The sequence below is a fragment of the Primulina huaijiensis genome, chromosome 2 (assembly GCF_012295235.1).
Source record: "Primulina huaijiensis isolate GDHJ02 chromosome 2, ASM1229523v2, whole genome shotgun sequence".
Taxonomy (NCBI): Eukaryota; Viridiplantae; Streptophyta; class Magnoliopsida; order Lamiales; family Gesneriaceae; genus Primulina; species Primulina huaijiensis.
Genome location: NC_133307.1, coordinates 22363050 through 22387108, shown reverse-complemented (window position 1 = coordinate 22387108; position 24059 = coordinate 22363050). Strand labels below are relative to the sequence as shown.

The 24059-nt window shown below is 36.2% G+C and overlaps 4 protein-coding genes and 1 pseudogene across 6 annotated transcripts; 2 read left to right on the top strand and 3 right to left on the bottom strand.

The window, feature by feature from the left end:
• Positions 1 to 258: 258 nt before the first annotated feature.
• LOC140970395 (E3 ubiquitin-protein ligase IPI1-like) lies at positions 259 to 5049 on the bottom strand. 3 transcript variants are annotated; one of them, XM_073432105.1, is made up of 6 exons: positions 4643 to 5049; positions 3401 to 3570; positions 2957 to 3015; positions 1657 to 1682; positions 1205 to 1520; positions 259 to 1085 (listed from the first exon to the last, which is right to left on the bottom strand). In XM_073432105.1, the coding sequence occupies exons 1-6, from the start codon at positions 4806 to 4808 to the stop codon at positions 590 to 592; spliced, it is 1233 nt and encodes a 410-aa protein (XP_073288206.1). In that variant the 5' UTR covers positions 4809 to 5049; the 3' UTR covers positions 259 to 589. The 3 variants fall into 3 exon arrangements, with proteins under 3 accessions (XP_073288206.1, XP_073288192.1, XP_073288198.1); XM_073432091.1 differs by having other exon boundaries at positions 1205 to 1580; positions 4643 to 5046; XM_073432097.1 differs by having other exon boundaries at positions 259 to 1052; positions 1205 to 1580; positions 4643 to 5040.
• Positions 5050 to 6243: 1194 nt separating this feature from the next.
• LOC140957540 (DNA polymerase zeta catalytic subunit-like) lies at positions 6244 to 8906 on the bottom strand (annotated as a pseudogene).
• A 1631-nt stretch (positions 8907 to 10537) lies between these two features.
• LOC140970388 (F-box protein At1g55000) lies at positions 10538 to 13035 on the bottom strand. Its single transcript, XM_073432077.1, has 2 exons — positions 12460 to 13035; positions 10538 to 11095 (listed from the first exon to the last, which is right to left on the bottom strand). Exons 1-2 carry the CDS (start codon positions 12886 to 12888, stop codon positions 10721 to 10723), a joined length of 804 nt encoding a protein of 267 aa, XP_073288178.1. The 5' UTR covers positions 12889 to 13035; the 3' UTR covers positions 10538 to 10720.
• Positions 13036 to 13833: 798 nt separating this feature from the next.
• LOC140970381 (small ribosomal subunit protein eS21y-like) lies at positions 13834 to 15568 on the top strand. Its single transcript, XM_073432066.1, has 4 exons — positions 13834 to 13975; positions 14379 to 14476; positions 14572 to 14704; positions 15322 to 15568. Exons 2-4 carry the CDS (start codon positions 14427 to 14429, stop codon positions 15385 to 15387), a joined length of 249 nt encoding a protein of 82 aa, XP_073288167.1. The 5' UTR covers positions 13834 to 13975; positions 14379 to 14426; the 3' UTR covers positions 15388 to 15568.
• A 1573-nt stretch (positions 15569 to 17141) lies between these two features.
• LOC140970373 (phosphoacetylglucosamine mutase-like) lies at positions 17142 to 23890 on the top strand. Its single transcript, XM_073432053.1, has 9 exons — positions 17142 to 17342; positions 17419 to 17681; positions 19117 to 19236; positions 19654 to 19796; positions 19900 to 20142; positions 21028 to 21443; positions 21515 to 21690; positions 22245 to 22341; positions 23510 to 23890. The coding sequence occupies exons 1-9, from the start codon at positions 17282 to 17284 to the stop codon at positions 23662 to 23664; spliced, it is 1674 nt and encodes a 557-aa protein (XP_073288154.1). The 5' UTR covers positions 17142 to 17281; the 3' UTR covers positions 23665 to 23890.
• The last annotated feature ends 169 nt before the right edge of the window (positions 23891 to 24059 follow it).

Below are 24059 nucleotides of genomic sequence, written 5' to 3'. Positions count from 1 at the left end.
ATAAACGCTCGAATCGAGCTCAAGTTTATATATAACTTAAACGGACTAAGCTCTAACTTGATACTGAGCTTAACTCGTTTTGTTTACCTCCCTAATTCTTAAATATAAGACAGTATAGGCACCGAGTAAAAATATTCCTCTAAAACATTTTCTAGAGCCAAAAAAACTATCGGCTTCATGCACATACATCCCTTGCCAGTTGCCACCTTTTTCTCTCAAGAAAAAATTCGATGCATGTTATCATAAAATCGAAAAAAATCACAAAGAAAAGGGCCAAAATATATATTATTTAGAATTCATATATCTGAATCAGAAGTTGACACAGTAAGAAACCACAATAAATGAATAAAAATGAAACCCCGAAGCTTTCTTTAAACATGCCTTATCAAAGGAAGGGAAACGAGCGAGAGTAAACCACAGTTCATCACACAGCTCGTGGCTGCTAAACGGAAAAAACACAATAATTTCAAGACCACGCAATAGTTTCAGGTCTACCGGGATTGGCAGACTCAATCCGTTGTAGATTTTTACTCAAACACATAGATTCTCATTTTCCGTTCACAGTTTTCAATACATCATAGCAAGGAACCTATGACCGATTTGGTGGCATCCTCTCGGATCCATACCTCTGGCGGAAACCGTTGGATCTGATTCCAGTTTCGGAGCCACCAGCTGGTGGGTGGAATGGCCCCCATATTGAATCACGATCAATGGGAGGGAAGGGAAGTTGGCGTTCCCTCTCCCAAGGACAGAATCGATCCTGATGTTGGGTGCTTTCAAGTTCTTGGAAGGGTGTTCTTCCAGATGAACTAGATGAAAAGAAGTAAAAACCACTTGACTGATCTGATGATGAGCTGATAGGTGCAACTTGAGCTAGACCTCCTCTATTACTTCCGGATCTTCGTCCAAGAGGAGTTCGTGCAGCTGGGTTGCTATTGGATTGCTGGAAATATGCTTGAAGGGATGGGGCCCGATTGCGATTTCGAGCAACAGCACCAGGGTAAGGGGGAAGTATTGATGAGGTAACTGAGCTGGGAGCTCTACTAGCAGAACTGCCGGAATACGTGTCAGCATTAAATAACCTTCTAAAAACCACATAGTAAAAAGATTCCCATACATCATATGTGATCCGAAAATTTTTACTCCAAAAATCTGAGCACAACCGATAAATCTTGATAAAATCTAATTGAAGCAATTTACATACCTATGACCAACAACAAAGGGGTGCATTCCAGGTCTTGGAACATCAGATGTATGCCTAGCTGGTCTCTGATTCACAGATGGAATTGAAGGTTGATCTGCAGCACCTATGCGGCTACTTGCACCAAAAGGAGGAAAATGGTCCCAACTTTGATAGTGACCATCCATAGAAGGGAAAGTATAGGAACTGGGGACTTCACTTGGAACCGAAGGTCCACTCCAATGATTATTGAAACTAGATCCATCAGAAACACTTCCATTTGATGCAGAAGAAGATGGATGAACGGGCCCAAAATATGTGATGTATGGGCACGGATGAGCTGAGGAAGACACAGGTGCATGATCAGCAAAGATGGCATGATGTCCAAGAAAATCATGATCTATCAAACAGCAAGCACTATCGTTACTGCCAGTTGGTTTAAACCTTACTATTGAGATAGAGTTATGAAATCTTACATGCACTTGATGCAAATTCTCCTTCACTGCAAAGAATAAAAAATCCAAGTCATTGTTAGATGAATATTTTCACATGAAATTCCTAAATAGATTTTTTTTCATCAAAAATAGTTCAGGTCTATCAAACTTCATTCAGTATATCTTTTCATATGAAATGCTAAAATGCATCTATAGTCATGACCCTAGACTAATAGGTTTTCTGGACTTTCCTCGAAAAAAAAGTATTGGTTGTAGGCCTGAAGAAACCATTTCTATCGAACCACATCAGAGCTTCATGGAAAAATGTCGGGTTTCTAACTACATAGCATGTCATGTGATGATGCTATGACAGGAGTAAAATTCAGTAAGATTTAACAAAACTAGCCAAATAGTTAAAATAATTATTCAAGTTCATTAAGCTTCACAAAACTAGTGAACCTATGATGCCACCATGATAAAATATTTCAAGCTTGTAGTAACCCCTGGGAGAAATTTCAATATGGAGGAGGTTGGCTGCTTGAACTGTCAGAAGATTTACAACTACAGATGCTGTAAACTTTAACTCAAATCAGATCATACCACATGTTTCAAACTAAAAATTGTAAAAAGGTATGGGAGGTCAGCCATATATGTGTCATTATGTTATGGGCCCAAATCAGGCCCACAAGGAAGTTTAGGAAGCAATACCCAGCCACAAGGAAGTTTAGGAAGCAATACCCAGGTTAGGACAAGGGTCATAAAAGGTGTAAGGGAGAATATTTATCGGCTAATTTTTGTTCTAGGAAAATACTAGGTTGAGATAGGGTAAGAGCATAATCTCCGCGATCAATTCTTTTCTTCAATAATCATCTTCATTCTCCCTTTCAAGTGATATTAAGAGCAATATATATTTCACTGTATAATTTCTTGAATTTCTGTGGTAATATTTGCATAGTTTGCTACAAGTTCTTGAGTTGAATTTTGGGACATAACACATTATTTAAATTGGTTACATCTTTCTTCCTAGAATATAGTTACACTGTCGCATAAGAACTTTAGATGTATAGTCATCTCACAAAAACCCAACCCCATACTTAGAATAAGCATGTATCTAAAGAGCATATCCATATGCCATATGACAGATATAAGAGGTAAAGTTATATGCCGAAATTAGGCAGTAAGGACAAAATGCAATACGGGATGGAATAAATGACATGAAACTTCATTCAAAAAATATTACCCACTTAACCATCAACTAGGAAATGAAACTTAGTCCAACCATCTGCAGGACTTGAAATACGATGATAAATACACTAAGCATAAAGGTGGATATGAGCCTTACTCAAAGGATGTTGGAAGCCTTGTTAAGCCACTGAAGGGACACCAGTGAACTCCAAATGACTGCAAAATAAATTCAAAAGTTTTAAGATATTTAAAATATAAAATTGATCAACCCAAGCTGTTAAGTTTACTTGTATGTCCATTCAGCTTTAAGCACTATAACACAGGAATCAATTACATGATTTAGGATTTGGATTCAAGATTGGAGTTAATAAAAAATCAGTGTGATAACAATAAATAACCGAGCCCCTACCCACATAATGAAATACTAGATAAACTCTTTTTACTAGATAAATTCAAAAAAATCTATACAATTATCATTTTAGGTATTTATTCGTAACTGTACAAAGCCAGCAACTTCCCTCTATGCAAAACTACGCCATAACCAAAAAAAAAAAAAACACACACACACACATATATATAAAAGATAGGTATGTACAACTACCATTTCAGAATAGCTTAGATCATATAGATCGTCGTCATGAGCCCAATCATCCATGGTAAAGTCAGATATTGGTCGACTACCATTGGCATAAAGCCATTGTCCTTTCTCAATTTTCCGACAGTTGGGACATTGCATTGCTCCCTTAATGTTGAAGGCTGAACCAATGCAATCTGTACAAACAAAACACAATACAGGAAAAGAACATAAGAAAATTCTTTCATATCTGATGGCTAGAAAAAAAAAAACAGAGAGGTGCTATGACAAGCTTAGTATGATATAGGTAAGCTACACGTATTAAGCGTTAAAAAATGTTATGGTTAAAAATTCAAGAAATTTTGAACATCAAGCTTGAGTAATGAGCACGGTCAAGCCCAGCACAAGCTTCAAAAGTTTCAAGCTCAAGTCAAAACAATTTGGCCCATCCCGCAAATGAGCTCATCTTGCACCACGTGTTATGAAAATAGATCGAGCCTAAACAAGTGGTTAAAAGATAACGGAAATTTTCTCTCCATTATGCAGTCGTTGGCTCGGCTCAGATCTTCCAAAATTTCAACTGTTTTTAGAAGTTAGTTATTTTAGCGGAAATTAATGATATAGATCATGAGTTAATCATTTAGCGGAAACCGTTTCCAAGCTATCTATGCATTATTACGAACAGAAAAACCCTTCTGTAGCATACCATACAAACAAAATATGTTGGTAGTATTAAATATCCAGTATTGATTATGTTGTCACACGCTGTAATAACTCGTAAGGAGTTAAACATACATCGAGGTCCACGACGCACAATCACGCATATATTACTGATTCTCATTCAAAGTGCTAAAGTTGGAATAGTGTACAACACTCTCCAGGTCATTCGTGCAAGTAATCGGTCCACCGGTGGGCCGAAATAGGGAGCTTTCCATGGCATCGCACTCCGTGCAGTGAATTCTAAAGAGTAGTGACACGCCCTAAACACATCCTCCAGTAAAAACACTAAATTTTTACCATCATCGTTACGAATGCCCGATCGTTTCCAATTTTTTTTAAAAAAGAATCTCACATTAGAACAAAAATTTTAAACTCCGGATCCTAAATCACAAAAGCTGCGGCAAGAAATTCAAGGAAAAGAATCAAAGATGATACTTTTTTATACATAAAAACACAATTCAATTAAACAACAACCTCAAACAAACTCCAATCAGCCGAAAACTATAATCCATGAGTAATGCCTAACAAACAGAAATATAAACCACTCACCCAGGTGAAATTGATGACCACATTGAAGCTTAGCCCAAGATCTATCACCGTTATCCATCACCGCCTCTAAGCAAATCGAACAAGAAACCACCACCACCATCACCTTTCCTTCGGCGCCTCCGCCTTCATCACCATCGTCGAGAATTCCCAAATCCCCCAATCCCATAATTTAAACGACAATTCCCAAAAATATAAAAACTCAAATTCTTGTCTCGGAAAAACGATTTCTTCCGGTATAGAACAACAAAAATTGATGGCAAGACAGCTTAAATTGATCGATTGACAATCAATTGGGATACAATTAAATACGTCTTAGGAGAGATAAGCGCAGAAAGAAAAGAAATAGGGGAAAATATGAGCCATTTTGTTTTATTATTACAAATTTCCTAACTTCTCTCTTTTTCTTCCTTTCTGAACACGTTGTTTAGGCAAGATGAGATTAGATGAACGTACGGCTGGGATTAATTTTGTATTTTGACTGAGTGAACATGACACCATATTTTGGTGAATATAATCTCTACCCTAATATATACTAATTACTCTACACACAATACATTTGTACAATTTCTTTTATCATTATCGATAGACCAAAGTAAAATTTGAGAAATCATGGAAGAAATTGATATTTGAATTATTGAAATAAAAAAATTAAAAATAAAAGTGTATGTTGAAATTTTTTTTAAAAAAAAAACAAAAAACAAAAGTGTAATATTAGTATCATATAAGAGTGAAGTTGGAAGAAAAAATTGGTGTCTTTCTTAGGTGATTACTATCATGTCCTCAATTTTATAAAATAAAATAGATTAGAAAGAAAAGAAAATTAGTTTTACGCCCCAAACGTGAAACATTTGTATCAAATAACTATCTATCTAAATAGAATTCAAAAGAATATATACACCTGACAGCGTCATCTATCAACAAAAATGATTAAAGTAAATAAGGTTTATCGTTACTTGTGAGTGATTTATTTCTCCATTAATATATACTTAAATGTTTTTGAACAAGTAAAAAAAGACATAAACAACATATTTCTCGAAAGCGTAACCGCACAACTTATTTCAGAACTAATAAACTATCTTAATCGATCAACACCCTTTGTGGGATCTAGATTAGCGCACAGTTGGGCACCGTAATCCGACTTCCGGTTCATCCCGCATCGCCAGTTCTGCTTACCAAAAATGACGATTGACGCATCACCAATTCTACTTACCAAAAATACGCCCACTTGTATTTTCTTTACAAAACCAAACAGGCAAGTGATATACATTTGACTCCACTTTCAATACGCCAATCGCCTCCACCACAATGGCGACATATCTGCATTTCGACGAACAAAATTACATATAAAACACATTATGTAAAAACATCTTACATACAAAAAACAGGACGACTTCCAATCTTTGAGCGGATGATTCGTTCCTTCGTCAGATCAGCTCTGATAGATATGGATGTGCATGAGCAGATTTTAACGTACGTAGCACTTACAACATTGAGGCGTTGTTGGATATTCTTTTCTAATTTCGAAGTTCTTCCTATCAAAGCTATGGCAACAGTGGTTTCATTCTCAAGACATTTGGGACACAGATGGGACAACGCTTGAACTAGGTCACCACAGACAACGCAATGTCTTGATGTGTAGTAGTAATCGATTCTTTTTCTATGTGGAGAAAGACTTTTTCTAACACCTTCATGTGATGGTCGAGGCATGTCCAGAAACCACTGGTTAAGATCAGCAGCCAGAACTTCAAGGCAAGCTGTCGGGCATTAAATATCCGGTAAAGAACTTTTTCCGATGGAACCAACTTTTGATCGCTTGTTTAACTATAATTCTAGTTGATAATATCTCCTCCAACAGGCGAGGTAGAATTCCTTTACGAACTTTCGAAGACACATAGAGAACTCCATTTGGAGTAACTAGCAACTCCCGTCTCAAATTGTGCAAAGTATGTTTATCTGCTGAATATGAACCGACTCCTAAGCAATTTTCCTTCGGAGGTGTAATCTTTCCAAGGTAAGTACAGAAGCAAAGGATATAAGCAATAACCATGGATGGATAAAGGGACTGAAAATCCAAAACAATAACTTGATCTGCATAAAAACTAGATTCTGGTTCCATAACAAGAGGTAAGCATTCCAGTGCAGGTTGATTGGCAACCTGTTGATTTCCAGGTGAAATTGCAAGATAGTTCTGGGTATGTGTCAGTCGCAGAAACATTGATTTAACACGATACCTTGAACCTCGAGATAGAACTGAGAAAAAGTCAATGCCAAATACTCGAGCTAGTTCTGATGTTCAGTTTACCACATCAAGCAGATTAATGATCTGCAAATTCAACTTTGCTCTCTCTAAGATATAACCAACAGATCGATATCTAGCACGTCCAGGACCACTTGAAAACCATTTGGTAAGTACCTTCCAATGTATTGATGGGATTTTTCGCCTCGATACTCTTTCGGCTACAGCTTCAACTGTGTAAATGTTAAGTTTAACTGCACTCCACATCAGTCTCCAAATATTCAGAACAATCCTACCACATACATGAACACCACTGGCATCCATTCTGCCCCACTCGTCCTCAATCAACATATTTTCAAGATGGACAGTCTCCCCAGCTTCAGATTCAGAGAACATCACCTTCACCAAATTTTTTTCAGAAGTTTCGAACTCTGACAAAGCTTCATTGGTTTCAGATGGAGCCCGTGATATGTTATTCAATAAACCAAGGCCAAGATATCCAGCCCTTTCGACCAAAAATCCTAGGGAAGCACTTTGAACATCCCAGCCCATTATAACATCAGGATCAACAGAATGAATTAATTTTGTAAAGTGGTTGAACAACTGTAATTCTTCAGAAAAACAGGTACCTTGCACCCTAAAATTGCATTCAGGTCTTTTGCAACAGATTCATAATCACGCAGAAGCACGTGAACATCAAGAGTAGACTTTCAAGAGCAATGACATTTATGGCATCAAAACGAGAATCGGGTCTTAAATGCCCTCTAGATTCAACCTGGACTTCTACACTCAGCAATGTTAGCTGCTGCCCTCCACCATATGATGACAGCTATCTATCGACGCATTCTGTAGATGGGGGTGAGATGGTAAAGGTAAGCATGAACAAATGTGATCCATCATTTTGATAAAGAATAGGAACACCCATTACTGATTCATGGTGATTGACATAATCATAATTTCTTGGGGGTACATTTTCTTCTGGGAAATTCTTTACAAAAAAATAAGACAATCCTTTATAGATCTACCCTGAACAGTCGGTATTTCATTACAGTACCCATCCCTGGGCCCTGGAACTTCACCACCTGGCTCATCAGTCCAATCACTTGGTGGAGGTTTCTTGGAGAAAATCATACTAACGAGTTTTACAGATTCGGCCTCCTTATTCACATTATCTGATATTGAGTGTTTAGGCATGGAGAAATCAGGTTTGCTTTCTTGATATAGTGAATTTTTACACCGCGTAATTGTTGTTTTACTCGTCGTGTCTTTCAAATCCTCAACGGATTCTCAAATACCATGTGTTTAGCAATCGGGTAATCATTTTCAGTTGGGCATTCATTTTTGGATATAAAATCACTTGCAGCTGAACCAGCCACTGCACATGAACCAATAGCATCTGTTCGAAGCAAATCCAGACAACTAGAATCTTGGGTATTGATATTACTGTTCTTAGAGTGCGGTTGTTCAACCATACAAGAACTGACATGAAGGCTCCCATCACAATTCTGAGAGCTTTCCATAAGTTTACAACAATTATTATCGTTACAGTCAAGTTGAATAACAGACTCCTGATTCCCAATTTTTGGTGTACTTCCTGGCACTATGCTAGTGCCACAGCAAAGTGGCAAATTCCCAAAAGTAGAACGTTTAACTGGTTTTACTTCACTAGAAACCTTATCAGTAGATTGTATGCTCATTCCACGGAATTTTGACCCCTCAATAATAACTGGGGATCTATGCATCAACTGACAATTTGTTTTGATCATGAATAGGACTCCTCAATTCAGATACTTCGGTTTGGGATCGTGTTTTCCTCATCAACTCACGTGTAGAGCATTCAGTTCCAGCTAGCTTGCTCCGCGTAACCAGCATCCTTCTTCTCATCAACCTTTACATTAAAAGGAAATCTTTCTGCTTCATTACAGCACCCAGCAACATCAAAACCTTCCACATTCTCATTGTCGCATCTGCTCAATATGTTGAATGTTTTAGGAAATGAAACGTCACTCGCATTCTGACTACAAACAGGCAAAGTATGGACCTTATGGCTTTTTGAATCTATCTCAGGCCATGGTTTCACTTCCTGAAATGAATTTTGTTAGTCAGTGTCTATTTTGAGTGACTCGTTGAACCCTGGAGTTGACTGTAGATCATCACTAGAGCCATCGACTTGAGGTATAATTTTATTTGACATCGATTGGCTAGAATGATTATTATTGATGAAGTCAGAAACCCACCCTGCCGTTCAATTCTTCAAAATCAAGCATATCAACAGAATCAAGAATGTCCTGACACTCCTGCTGGGATTCACTCTCGTACTCCACATTGGCTTTCTCTAACACCTTGTCAATTGTTTTCACAGGCATCAAGGGACACAATATTGTCTCACGAGCAAGTTCGTCATCAGAGTTGATATCTTCAGCAGCTTGAGAAGATGCAAGCCACTTTAAAAGCCTCAAGGCATCTTCATCTGAGGCCTGATGCGATGTTCACAAAAATTACAATTTAAACTACAGCAAAATAGGGATAAATAAAGAAAAATCATAAAGTGACCACAAGATTTGTAAGATAAGCATAAAATTAATGAGATAGAACCACAAGACAATTGGTTTAATTTGGAAATATAAGCCCTTTGTTTGATTCATTTTCCCATCTCCAAAAATAAAACCAAGTGCATTTACATTCTCTTTCTTGAAAATATATTTTTCCTCATTTTTACAGCTACCCTATATAATTTATAATCAATTATTACTGTTAGTCTATTTTTTCATCACTTTCCAGAATACTCGATTATTTTATAAATTCTAACACAAACAATAATGTAATTGGCGCCGAAAGACGGGCAAGACAAAACACATATGTTAGTGTGGGTAACATGGTCGTTTATATTTATAATTTTTTTTAATGATCTTTTAAAATTTTTGTATCAGCAAAGTTATCGAGTTTGGAATTCAAGTTAAATTTTAGAAAAAAGTTTAATTCAGAACTTTTATCGGGAAATTGGACTTAACTCCCCAGCCGCCGTTTTTTTTTGTGTTCAGTCCCTAGGTACTTTTTTAGTACCACATTTTCACATGAAGTATACCACATTTCCACATGAAGTGTACCACAATTTGTATGACATAGTACCACAATTTTGTGGGTAGGGAGTGAACCCAAATAAATGTTTTGGTTGGGGATTTTTCACCAACTTCCCCAACTTTTATTTTGAAATATAGAAATTAATTCTCAACTTTTTCACAAGAACCCCCCTTCTCTATAATACTGTTATTTTCATGAGAAAACATAATAAAATAAAATTGGTATGATAAAATATATTTTTTTGTATATTTTGCTAAAGAGAGTCGAACTATTAAAGGTTTTTAATGGCAAAAATTTAAATAAGACTAAGATTACACATTTAAGATGATACTCAAAACGTTCAACACTAATCGTTGGAGACACTTGAAGGAAAATGGAATTAAATACAATATAATGATTAACTAAAACGAATTGTGCAAGTGCCAAATATAAAATTATAATGCAGGAAGTAATAATTTATTTGATGGCGTGCGAGTCTTTAATTGTAAAGAAAGGAACCTCGACTAGTTTCAAGTAAATGGTTCAGTATATTTCAGAATATTAAGTACCAAAGTGCATGTTCAAATATTACAGACAAAGAGGCAAATGTAGATCCATGATTTTACATGGTACAAATTTAAGGTGACAATAATTTGCAACTTAACAAGCAGTACAAATTATGGTTTTGAAGAGTTTCTCAAGCTTTATACATAGCTTTGATCAACGCAGTTTTACGAAAGTCCATTCATTTAAAAAACAATAGATTTTAAACGGATCGAATATCATGTTGATTGGACCTGCTTCTCCCAAGTCAAATCATCAGAGAATTGTGTTAGTGCAGCTCGAGGGTCTCCATTTGAGATGGACAAGTAGTATTGTGCTGTGCCATCATCAACTTGCATGCTCCTCTTTAATGAATCGAGCACCCTTTTCTTCCCTCTTTCTGTAGTGGGTCTATTGAACAAAATGTGTACATTTTTGTCGGGACCACCGTCAAGATACACTACTGCAACTTCCCTTTTTGCATGGATATCTAGTTCTATGTAGCACGTAGAATTTATGAGAATTTCAGGTTTACACAAGGGGATTAGCAGCCTATCCCTTGAGTATATACCATGATCACTCATCATATTGTTCAAGCGTTTTATGTCCATTACCTGAAGAAAATGATAAATCGCCACTATGTATTTGCTTGTAACCATTTAAAACAAAAATGACAGAAAAGGTATTGGAAAAATATAACAGAATTATATCCTAGGAACATCGTTATTCAGAACTTCCTACAGTTGAAGACGAGGGTCCCTACTTTACACGGTGATATGCTCCCATACTTTATATAGAATTAAAAATTTTACACTAGCAGTAGCCATAGAATCAAAACAAAGTAAGCAAGCTTTAACATAAAGAAAAATATTGGCCTGAACCAATCGTAAACAAATTTCAAATTGTGCAGATATTTATTTCCCAGAAAAGTTCACCCTAAAAAAATATTAAACAGTTTTCCCACCCATAAATATCAATAGCATGCATGCACTCAAGCTCAGAGCTGAGTTAACTCAACCCTTGCGCCTCAACCAAATCCAAGCCCCAATGCCCCATCCCTTAAGATTGTTCACTTTTCTTCACAAGGGTATGTTTTATGAAAATAACATGAAATAGGCCCAACAATTATTTCGTGTAAATTATAAACAGTGCACATGAACTGGGCATGGTTAGCAAGTCTCAATTTCTAATTTACCAAAACCAAGTGTTTCATAAATTTTATTCATCACAACTTATATGGTCAAATCATCCTCTTCAATTGAAATAGTTCTCCATTCATCAAAAATCTCTAGTAACATGTGTAAATGTCTTGCTCATTAACCTTTTACTATCACTCAATCACAGTCAATCAAAATCTAGATCATCATCATTGTTACACAAAATAAGTAAATGCAAGTCTGTAATTGACAAATAACATAGTTTCAGTGACTTAACATAAAACGGAAACCAAACGAATAAACAAGGAACTGGATAAAGAGGCAGGAAAATGAAACACATAAGATGGTAATAGAAAATCAATGCAGACGACCGATGCATTAATAAGAACGGCTGGATAGAAACCGGTCATCGAACTGAGCCATTGGACAAGAAAGGATGAATGATGTAAACAATTATGTGCATAATGTATGGGCAATAATTCAGATAACTATAAATTAAATAAAGTTTTTAAAAGAATCAAACGTTACAACTTTAATATTCCCCAATTGTTCAACCTTAAAGATGAAATAAAAATTGAAACTTTGATCACTAATAATGACTTGGATAATTTCCAAGTTCAATTATGCAACTTCCAAGTTCAATTATGCAACAAGGAAGACTACATAGGCGCAATTGAAGAAAGAATTAATTGGAGGGTTGTTAGCATTGTCCCTCCATCTAGACTTCGAACATTTCTCCCAAACAAATGTGTCCCAGATTAAGTTCACAATGTTAGATTCATAGAGATATTCAACAAGTACATGAAAAAAATTGAAAATACCTGAACTGAATATTTGACGGCGAGGCTGGCGATGGAGTCGCCGCGAGAGAGGCGATGAGACACAGCGAATTTGGAGAGGGAATTGTCCCTCCAGAAGCTCCCAGAGCTAGGGTTTCCAATCACATCTCGAAGCTTCCAGGGAGACTTGAAAACGCAAACCTGCAAGTCCCTATCGTTGGCCACTGAGCGCCAGAGCCGGCACACGCAAGCGGCGCGTGAGAGGTCTGCCAGAGGGAGCTTTTCCAGGATAGCACGGAGAGTGTCCTTGCACAAGAGAGCAGAGAAATTGGAATTGATCGGGGAGATTATGAAGTCTTCGTCTGAGGATAATAGAGTTTCTTGATGGAAGGAATTGAGGGGTTCGAGGAGGTCCAGAGGTACCGGCCCCGCAACCGATTCCTGGTCGTCTTCGCCACCGCAACAACCCATCTCTCTGGTAGTCAGAGCTGGTGTTGGACAGGTAGCGGATGACGGGACGAGGCGTGGGCTAACTTCTCTTCCCGTGTTACTTTATTACGTGGGAGATAAATGGTTGTCACTTCCCAGAAAAAAGTGGTACGCCGGGTACATTCCACCGATGATGGATTTCCAGTTCGATGGCTCTCATCTTAATTATAAATCGAGTTAACTTATCTCATGAATATATACACAAAGAATTGTCTCATAAAAAATTTAATAAAACATAAATATGATTTTCATGATCCATAGAAAAAAATAAAAAGTAGTTTTTTTAAAAAATCAAATAAAATGAAAGTTATAATATTTTAAATTGAAACGATACGAGAGAAAATATCATTAAAATAAATATAAAACAAAATGGCTCACTTGACTTCCTTGCAAAATCTAATATGTGAATAAGAAAAATATAATTTTGAGTAGGTCTTTTGTGAGACGGTCTCACGAATCTTTATATTTGAGACGGGTCAACTATACCGATATTCACAATAAAAAGTAATATTCTTAGCATAAAAAGTAATATTTTTTCATGGATGATCCAAATAAGAGATACATCTCACAAACTACGACCCGTGAAACCGTCTCACATAAATTTTTGCCCATAATTTTAGTGATGAAATGGTTAATTAAATGGACTGTTTTGTTAATATCCCAGATCGAATTAGTGTGATGAGTTTTTTAAACGCAATCCAAACATGGCCTCGGCATTAAATCAAAACCAAATATTTCATGTAAATAGTTTTTATAAATCATAAATTTCACGACTTTATTTATTTATTTTTTTAAAAAAAAAAACAAAGTCGATAAATATAATAATAATAAATAAATAAATGGACTTCCGAATTCCTATACCTCGTTGAGAAGTGATTTAGTTCAATGCTCTTATAACTGTGTTGGGCCAAAAAAGGTCGAATTGGGCTGTCTGAAATCTCGATCCAAACAAGCTAGGCCCGATCAGTTCTAGGGTTCTGCTTCTTGTTTCCTGCATATATAAAACTATCCGTTCCACTAGAAGAAGTTTTGGGAATTCCTATCGGCACCGATCGTTGTTTCTTCCCGGGTATTTCTTCATTTCTCACTGTGATGCTGTGATTCGGTTCGCTCTGTGTTTGATTTTGCCTCGTATGCGTAATTTACGTTTATTGATTGTCTCGTTTCTTTCTCTCATTCACCGTACTTGAGTTGAGCGTGCCTATTGAAGTGAAGAAGCTGAAAATTTTTAGCGATTAGTGAAGTTTTAGCAATATTTTGGATTGGGTGTACATGTAGGAATAATTCGGTGAGCTGAAAAGATGACTTTTTTGGCTGTATCGTTCGTATCTTTTATTTCGAAATCAAATTTTTGGATAATTTATGATCTGAAGTCATCGATTACTAGTGTAGAAGAAATTTATGCAAGTATTGGACTTCTGATGGATGTTTGCTTTGTTTGTATGGTATTTAATTGGGTTTCTCTGTATTAGGTGTTTTGCATTTCGTGAATTCGTTGGGTGCTCGAAAATTTAACCAAGATGCAAAACGAGGAGGGACAGAACATGGATCTTTATATCCCAAGGAAGTGGTAAATACACTGTTTGTGATGTCTCTTTTTGGGTTCTTTTGTGCAATCTAGTAGGTCTTAAATTAACTTCTTCTTTTCCAAATTTGGTGATGCAGCTCTGCCACGAACAGGCTTATCACTTCCAAGGATCATGCATCGGTTCAGATCAACGTCGGGCATTTGGATGAGTCTGGTCGATACACTGGCCAACACTCAACCTTTGCTCTCTGTGGATTTGTCCGTGCCCAGGTGAATGAATATCCATGCATTTCTTATGTGAACTGTCATCCTACTAGCTGCTATAGTCACTCATTTGTTCCTGTTTTTTCAATTGCACTGTCATGGGAATTTTCTCCTAAATAATAACTATATTATAAGAAGTAGCAAGTATTGGTAGCCCCACATTTACCTTGTAGTTAGCAAAAAGTGAAAAATACACTACATGTTTTGTATTTTATTATTTCTTTGTAGTCTTCACTTCTGCATACTGATGTTTACTTTTGAATTATTCACAACAAACTTTTACTTTTGACTCATTGACCAAATGAAAATATTATCAAAATAACCAACGGAGTGTCACAATCAATGAACAACTCAAAGTTGTTACCACTCCTTGGGTCACACAAAGCCTTGAATTCTTGGTAGTCATCCCATTATGTGTTTTGAATAAGAAACCAAGGTAGCTGCCATCCCATGGTAGAGTTAGATAAATGTAAATCACAAATTGCCCTTCACTATGATATAGTGTGTTCCCGAGCATGATGTGCCTTGGAACATTTACTTTCATGTTATTGGTGTACCAAGTTTTTTAATCTGTTGTACGTTTGCATTTATGTGATTGTTTTAACTGGGATTTGGATTGATAGGGTGATGCTGACAGTGCTCTTGATAGGCTCTGGCAGAAGAAGAAGGTTGAAGTTCGACAACAGTGATTTGATGCGGCACATTGGCTTCAAATCTCAAGCGGTTGAAAATTGAGTTGAAACATTTATGTGATTGAGTGAAAGAAACAGCGTATGCCCGTAGTTTTAGTTTGTCTCGTGCACTGTGTGGTTATTCAATATTGGATTTTTAGCTTATGGTAAGATGAACTTTATGCCTTTTTTGTGTCAATTGTAGCCTATCTGGTGTGTTCTTCTTCCGCCTTACCTACTAAACACCTTCGTCTCTCCTCTATTGCATTCGGCCTCGGTTAGCTTCAATTGTAGAAGCAAACACACGAACTATGAAAATAGCCTGAACGTTTTCTTATTGCTTTTTCTTCGAGGCCATTTTCACTGAGAAATCTATTTCGGTACAAGTTCGCACTAAAATAGTGACGTCAACTTTAACTAAAAAAATATTTTCATAATTTTCTTTTTATTTTAAGTACACTAATTCTTATATTTTATTTTATATCCATTTATAGATTTTATTAATAATATAATTATGATCGTTAATTTAACTATTATATAATAATTAAATTATAATATGAAATCATATGCATAAATTATTAAAATTGATAAATAACTAATAGTTAAATTATAATATGAAATCATATGCATAAATTATTAAAATTGATAAATAACTTGAATACTTAAAATGTAATTAAATAACATAATATAATATAAAGCAACTTCAAACACTTATTTCGTAGCGTGAAATGAATATTTTTATCTTTTGTATTTTTTATACCGAGCAAGAAATTCTGAGATTTGAGATTTTCATTGAGATCATTTTAATTTTCATTAATCATGTGGTGTAATATAATATATGTTATTATAAAATGTAAATGATGTTTTTTTTCCAAACATGCGTTGAGGATGCTACAATTGCAAAACGTAATTGAACAATGCCAAATGCATGTTGCACATCTTTACTGTAGGACTCTTGTTTCATTACAAAATATTTATTTTAGAACCACATAGATCGTGTATAGTTTGCACGATAATGATACATTTTCAGATAAATATCATCAGCTAAGTAATATCATGTGTTATATTATTTTCCTCCAATTGTATAATGAGCGAGAAGAGCAATATATTATGCGAGGTTAGAAAATTGGACACCTCCAAAACATTTATATCATTATTGAATTTTGACATACCAAAATATGCATGTCATATCCAAATATCTTAATCAGACACTGCCGTTAAAATGATTGTTGGAGAACCACCACTACTTTCATATTGATCAGCCCCAGCCGTGGACAATTTTTCAACTTCCAATATATATAATCAAGACTTTCCAACATTCCAGAAAATCTTCGTTATTTACCAATATAGAGTAGTCTAACAATATCATTGGTAGCGGTTGATTTTAAGTATTGTTCCATAACAAATTTCACTGTAACTCGACAAAAACATTGAATGTACTGAATTGCAATAGATTCTCCAATTTTGATTTGTTCATCAACAACATTCACAAAACATCTGTTGTTTTTTAAATAGTCGATAACTCGAACCACCACAAATCATCTCTTTATTGTGTAAAACAAACATTGTGATTATTTACCGTATTAAACATACAAAAAAATATATATTAAAGACATTTAAAATCGTTGTCGAAACAATATATGTTAGATTTTCAACGAAATTAGCATTGAACAAATTACGATGATCGTTCATTGTGATGACTACATGACCTTTAATTAAGTTAATCATAAGAAAAACCGTTCCTTTGTAGACCAATTTTTATTCGATTCTAATTTTAAAAATAATAATAATTACGATTCTTAAAAGTCAACTCACGTTTACACAAGGGATTTAAATTGATGATAGCTGGGAGCTGGAGAATTGAGAAAAAGAGTACAAATTGTTCTGCAAATCTTCAAAATAAGGAGGAGGGATGAACGAACAGCAGCGATCAATCCTTTCAGACTTGGCGTCTAGATTTCCCCCTCCTCTAGGTACTGCCACATTCTCTGCGCTGTGTTTTGAGATTTTTTTCACCTGATTTCAATGTATTTTCTTCCATACATTCAGGGGTGCAGTTTTCATATGGCACCTCGGGTTTCAGAACTGATGCGTCGCTGCTGGAGTCGACGGTGTTCCGTGTAGGGATTTTGGCGGCTCTCAGGTCCGTTCAGACTGGATCAGTGATCGGTCTTATGGTCACCGCTTCCCACAATGAGGTGTCGGATAATGGGGTTAAAGTCGCGGATCCTTCTGGTGGAATGCTCACTCAGCGTTGGGAACCCTTTGCTGATGCCATTGCTAATGCCCCGGATCCCCATTCCCTCATCCAGGTACTGGAAAAGATGTTGTACATGGCATTTCTTGTTTCTGCATTTTATGTCGAGTATCAGCAGGTATCAATCATGATTAGTGAAATGGTGATGTCTCAAAAGGTAGATTGTGGAGAATGGTTTCACGTGTTTGGAGCAAATAGAAAGGTACTACCGGTATTTGATTAAATGTGATATAGGAAAATGTAAATATGCAAGAACCATGGTTCTCCGTCACTGCCACTCAGAACGGGGTAGTTTGCTGACACTGAAAAGTTTCAGGCTAAAACTGTGAATGATTGTGAGGGAGAGGCCAGTTTTTTTGTGTGATACCGCCGATTTCTTGACCATTGCAGGCCATCATTGCAGTTCTACACCGCTGGGCCATCGCGGCTGTCGAGGAACAGTATTTGAATTCTCTTTTTCAAATTATTGGATTTCTTTCAATTAAGTATTTTTCCAAAAAAGAAATTATTTTTATTAAAAAACCCACGACAGACACCGCGACCGCTGTGTGAAATGTCCATAGAAGTGGAACACCCTTCGCAGTAACCTCCGCAACCATTTCCGCAAACCATGGCAAGAACTATTGTCCGGGTTTCATAAGTGGGACTGAAACAGGCGTCTTTCGCTGAGAGTAGTCTGATTATCACGTGAGGCTGTTAGTTACGTATTTTCATTATCTGTAGATCTGTCCGACAGTTGGAATGGTTATAATTAATCGGGGGATTCTTATTGGGGCAAGGACTGCTAATTTATAGTTCGTCACATGAGTTTGCAAACTTTATTCTTTGGAATTGAGTTTAGAAGCCTGGGGTGAAAGCTTATTGGACATTAAACTTGCCCATGACTTTCTTCCACCAAAATCCTGTACCTTACTTTTAATGGCTGACCAAGGGCTTTGGTTCCACCTGTCAGGATCTTGTGAAACCTTGTATATTGCAGGAGTTGTTGAGTTAGATATCTTCAGCATGTTGATATGAAATAGTATATTATTTAAGATGGCAGTGCAGATCTTAATTATATTGCTGTTCTGTCAGTTTCTTACGTACTTGTTGAGTTGTTTGAATACATTCAGTTTCTTGAGTAAAATGAGTTTTATGAATACGTTCAGTTCTGCAGATTCTTGCAATGCACTATCATTATTAAGAGTTTTTTCAGAGATGCGCAATGTCGCTAAAGACATCTCTATCAATATCCAAAAATTTGACTTCTATTTCCTTATTTTCTTTGGACTTCTATTTCCTTATTTTCCAACAAGGCGAAGGAAGTCGTGAATACCCAACATGTACAATATGATTATGTTCCAACTCGTCATCTTTTACAAGTTATATAGTTAATACACTTCAATTTGAGTGGAGGTTGTCTGTTTGTGATAATTTTAATAGTTTTCACTTATTGTTATCTTTCTTCCCTTTGTTTTGTTGGATAAGAGTTTCTTTGCTTATCGAAACAGTTGATAGATGATTTCGTGAAGAAGGAAAATATCCAACTTGATGGAGCTCCTTCATCAGAAGTATTATTGGGAAGAGACACTAGGCCCAGTGGAAAGTTACTTGTGTCTGCTGCTGCACTAGTATGGTTTCCATTTTATCTTTTGTTGATTTTGTAACCTTTACATAATATCTTTTCGATCCTGTTTGAATAAACTAAACTGGTGTTTAAACTCCCACCTTCCAAGTTGCGTTTGAGTATCTGAAATAATGTGATCTTGTCCAACACAAATATCTAGTGAAGTAACTTTCTTGCATCAGGTCTAGATTATTCTGAATGAATCTTTATCCTCGTGGCCTGTAATTGCACCTAATCCCTGCTTTATGCTTTCAGATCTTGTAATTGCTGAAATCTATCCATGTACATTTAGAATCTGTAAGCTGCCAGTGCTTGGAAATCACATATTTAGATCAGTAAAGAGGCACTGTGTATTTGTTATCAGATCTAGGTGTCAGCTGTACAATATGATTGATGCACTTAAGCTTATTAACATTTTAAGGGTGTGACTTCAATCACGGGAACCATTGCCAATGACATGGGAATCCTGACGACCCCTCAACTGCATTGGATGGTGCGTTCCAAAAATAAGGGCATTGAAGCAACCAAAAACAGTTATTATGACCAGCTCTTGTTGTCTTATAGGTTTGTTTGAGTATTAGATGTACAGAAATTCATAAATGTTTTGCAACTTTGTGAATGATCAAGGAACCAGCTTCACATATCTGGAGCTCCTGTATTTCGGTAGGTTGTTGTTGGAATGCATTCCCCCTGGAGTCAGTGGCAATAATATGTATAAAAAATTCATTGTGGATTGTGCCGATGGAGTGGGTGGAGAGGAGATTGAAAAGTTGAATACAAGGTTGCGCGATTTGAACATCGAAGCTCGTAACACTGGAGCTGGTGTGCTTAACGACTGTGTTGGTGCTGATTTCGTGCAGAAAGAGAAGATTGTTCCACGTGGTTTTGGTCCTTATGATTTTGGAGTTAGGTGAGCTATCATGATATCATCCTTCTTACTCATTCTTATTGCTTTAAAATGCAAGGCATAGATTTAGATCCAATCCAAGACTAAAGGTCACGATGATGAGTATGGAACTAAAGTAGTACATTGCTATTCCCTTTACTTAAGAATTATAGTCTGTGTGATATAAGCAATATTTTCTATTTATGAAATTACAGCATACTCTATTTCACGTGTTAACGTGTTAAATGTTTCATTTAATGAGCATGAATAGGATACTTCCATATATATGGAAAGAATCTCTATATGTTTTCATATTACCTAGGAAATTAGTGAAAATAATAAAGCTTTGACTGATGTCCTCTTGGTCTAAAAGAACAGAAAATGCAGAAACTCTTTCTTCAAATTAATATCTTTGAGTCTTCTTTTGTTGTCCTTCAATCCTTCTCATCTTCTCTGCTCTATGCTTGAGAAAAGCAAAAAACTTTTCATTGTTGATTGCATGGTATTTTGTTCAAACTTGCTCCTGGATACATGCATCCTCATCTTGTAAGCTTAACTTTGTTTATCAGAAAAGATTAGTAAACAAATAACTTCTCAGAGATAATTGCAAGACTGCAAGTGAATTTCTGCTCAACTGGAAAAATCGCTGCTGCAAATCAGTATTTTTTTGTATTTACTGCTATGGCTAGGACCTCATTTGGCATGCTCCGGAGTTTCAGATTATCATCCAAAAAAATATTTGGTGCATTGATTTCGTGAGATCTGAAGTAAATGACTCTAATCAACAATATTTTTTTAGCCAGTCTTAGCTTACTTATTTGCAGAATATTTGAAATCTCATAACTATGAACACCTCAACTAAGTGGTGGTGGTTCGAAACTATAAAGTTTTATTGTTCTTGCATTTAAGGTGTGCCAGTTTGGATGGCGATGCTGATCGGCTAGTCTACTTTTATGTCTTATCAAACAGCGACAAGATCGACCTTGTCGACGGAGACAAGATATTGACTTTGTTTGCTTTGTTTATCAAAGAACAATTAGGAATTCTTAATGAAGCTGAAGATGTGAAAGCAAACAATTCTTATCAGGCACGCCTTGGTGTGATACAAACTGCTTATGCAAACGGTGCATCCACTGATTACTTGAAACGGTTGGGACTGGAAGTTGTGTTTACTCCAACTGGAGTCAAATACCTTCACGAAAAAGCTGCTGAGTATGATATTGGCATCTATTTTGAGGCAAATGGGCATGGAACCATTTTGTTTTCAGAAACTTTCCTAGGCTGGTTGGATACTAGAAACAATGAACTTTTATCAACATCAAGAGGTTAGTTCTACTTTTGAACATTTATCTATGATATTCTTGCTTATGATAATGCAAATCCTTAATTATTCCAGGTTCTGAAAAACAAAAGGCAGCTCTGAGACTTGTGGCTACCAGTAAACTGATTAATCAGGCTGTGGGAGATGCATTGAGTGGGATGCTATTGGTGGAGGCAATCTTACTGCACTGGGGGTGGTCTATCTTTAGATGGAATGAGCTTTATCAAGATTTGTCTAGCAGGCAAATTAAGGTCAGTTCTATTTGTAGATTCATTTTGATCATAGTTCTCTCTTGATTGATAGGCCGGATAATATGTGGTGATTCATAGATGAATTTGCAGTGGACAATTGAACTTTTGTGTTTTGAAAATCTGAAGCTATTGTTGTTGTCAATTTATCATGGATGATGATTTGTTCCTCAAGTTTAATAAGATAAAGGGTAGCGAATGAGATTTGTGTTGATTAGAATGTTTACTGAGGTCTCGACTGATGTGCTCTAATAATTCTTGGATATGTATGGTCCACATGGTCTTTGCTGGAATTCTTTGTGCAGTTATGGTCGATGTCTTTGTCTTTGAATTGTGAATCATATCCTGGACAAGATACTTTACATAAGAGTCTGATATCCTACATCGACCACTACAACATGATTTCAAAGAGTTTGTATTCTTGTGAACTTGATTTATAGATCTGGATAGAGAAAGCACGTGGTTGCTCGCACTTCATTGGTTGATGTGTCTGACTGTGGAACCACTTATTTGTGAAGCTGCAATCAAACAATGCACAATATTTTTTGTTTCTTCAGGTAAAGGTTATGGATAGGACTGCTGTGGTGACTGCTAATGAAGAAACAGTAGTTGTTAAGCCTCCTGGTATACAAGAGGCAATCGACATGGAAACAGGTGATCTCACTTTTACTCCCTTAAATTTTATTATGCATTGAGTAATGCGATTTCATATTTGGATGTGGTTGATATCATTATGATATACCAAGTTCAGCATGCGTAAAAGCCATAAGCCAGTTTCAATCTCCGTGTCATAGCTTACAGTTTAATGCCCTCTGACTGAATTTAATGTTTCTTCCCATATGTATCCTGGTTTAATTGCTACCTTCGGGCTAAGTGATTCATCTCCACCAATTAGTTTCTTCTCATCTAGTTGACTCACTGGCATATACCCAGTGCTTTTCATCTTGCCGCCTGTCAATTGCAGTATTACTTAATAACTTACATGTTGTTTACCCTATGTTATATTATTATCTGTATCTTTATTATTGGAAGTTTATGACGTGATTTGTTAGATCCAACAGCCTGAAATATTCTGTAACAATGGTCTATGATCTAGATCAAATTTGCTCCGATTTTGAGGTGGTAGCGAGAGACATTCGTTCTCTTACATAATAGGCGTGAAACAACTGATGTCACGGATAGACTTATTTGTTCATTCATGTGAAGTCATTGACATATTATCTCAAAAAACGTCCTAGTTTCATTTGAAAAGAAAAAAAAGGGCAAAGCTAGATCACTTTAGGTCGGATAATGTCTTGGACCCAGTCAAACCCACAAAAGCTCCTGAAATCTATAGAAGTAGCTAGAATGTGGTTGGAAAATGCAAGATCTCTTGTGTAACCCTTAATTTATTGTCAACACGAAATGTGGTCACAATAACTCTACTAGGGTCTTCATCTAAGATATTTGACATAGTTTCTTGAGCATGTGTCCATTTCATCTACTTTTCTCCATTGTCAGTATTCATGATGCCGCAAATAATATTTGCCAAATAATTTTTCACGTCTCATCTATAAATTTTGAAAACAATGCATCCTAATACATGATATCAAAAACTTCTATTAAATTATTGAAATTTTCGTAGGAAATGTTCCATTACAGTCCTGAGAGTTCGTTCCAGGGTCTGATAAATCGTCCTTTATATTCTCTCTCATTTTGATGCCTCTGTGAACGAAACATCTGTAGCATACAAATTATACCTCTTGCAGCAGTTCATTTTTTTTAACAAAAAGAGTATATTGTTTTTATTGTTAAATACGATTTCATATTTCTCTTTCCTCAGCTAAATATCCGAAAGGGAGATGTTTTATACGGCCTTCAGGAACAGAAGACGTGGTAAGAGTGTATGCAGAAGCATCTACCCAAGAAGCAGCAGATAGTCTCGCGCATTCTGTAGCGCGGCTTGTTACTCAGTTTCTTGGTTCCGGCAGCAGCTAGTTAACCCTCCGTCTTTTATATGCATGTTTTCCTTCTGAGATGGAGCTCGCAAAGCATTGTCGTGTAGGCCTTTGTACATAGAGTTGTAGACTTATAACTTGCTAACCGTAAAAGTTACTGTTGATATTTATGTGTGATCATGAATTTAAATGCTGGGATATTTACGGTAGCTACTCGAGTTTGCTATATTTCTTGTCCTCTCAATAAGCTATATGTACTAATTTTTTCAATTTATGTTTTCCAAATATGTTCGAATGCGAAATAAACTCAAAAATCACCCAAAAAAAAAAAACAAACAAACTTCAAGGCAAGAAATCGAAAAATTTCACGAGGAAATTATGGTAACTACGGTGGAAAATCTGTAGATTGAAAATTCTGATTTTTCAAAGAGCTGT

Excerpts from the sequence above, each read along its gene's own strand:
- LOC140970395 (XM_073432091.1), bottom strand. The coding sequence starts at position 4,808 with ATGGGATTGGGGGATTTGGGAATTCTCGACGATGGTGATGAAGGCGGA. Across the intron at positions 1,581-1,656 it reads AGAATTTGCATCAAGTGCAT|ATCATGATTTTCTTGGACAT; the intron begins GTAAGATTTCAT and ends GCTGTTTGATAG. Across the intron at positions 1,086-1,204 it reads CCCTTTGTTGTTGGTCATAG|AAGGTTATTTAATGCTGACA; the intron begins GTATGTAAATTG and ends TGTGGTTTTTAG.
- LOC140970388 (XM_073432077.1), bottom strand. The coding sequence starts at position 12,888 with ATGGGTTGTTGCGGTGGCGAAGACGACCAGGAATCGGTTGCGGGGCCG. Across the intron at positions 11,096-12,459 it reads CCGTCAAATATTCAGTTCAG|GTAATGGACATAAAACGCTT; the intron begins GTATTTTCAATT and ends CATTTTCTTCAG.
- LOC140970381 (XM_073432066.1), top strand. The coding sequence starts at position 14,427 with ATGCAAAACGAGGAGGGACAGAACATGGATCTTTATATCCCAAGGAAG. Across the intron at positions 14,477-14,571 it reads CTTTATATCCCAAGGAAGTG|CTCTGCCACGAACAGGCTTA; the intron begins GTAAATACACTG and ends TTGGTGATGCAG. Across the intron at positions 14,705-15,321 it reads GTGGATTTGTCCGTGCCCAG|GGTGATGCTGACAGTGCTCT; the intron begins GTGAATGAATAT and ends TTGGATTGATAG.
- LOC140970373 (XM_073432053.1), top strand. The coding sequence starts at position 17,282 with ATGAACGAACAGCAGCGATCAATCCTTTCAGACTTGGCGTCTAGATTT. Across the intron at positions 17,343-17,418 it reads TAGATTTCCCCCTCCTCTAG|GGGTGCAGTTTTCATATGGC; the intron begins GTACTGCCACAT and ends CCATACATTCAG. Across the intron at positions 19,237-19,653 it reads TTGTGTCTGCTGCTGCACTA|GGTGTGACTTCAATCACGGG; the intron begins GTATGGTTTCCA and ends TAACATTTTAAG.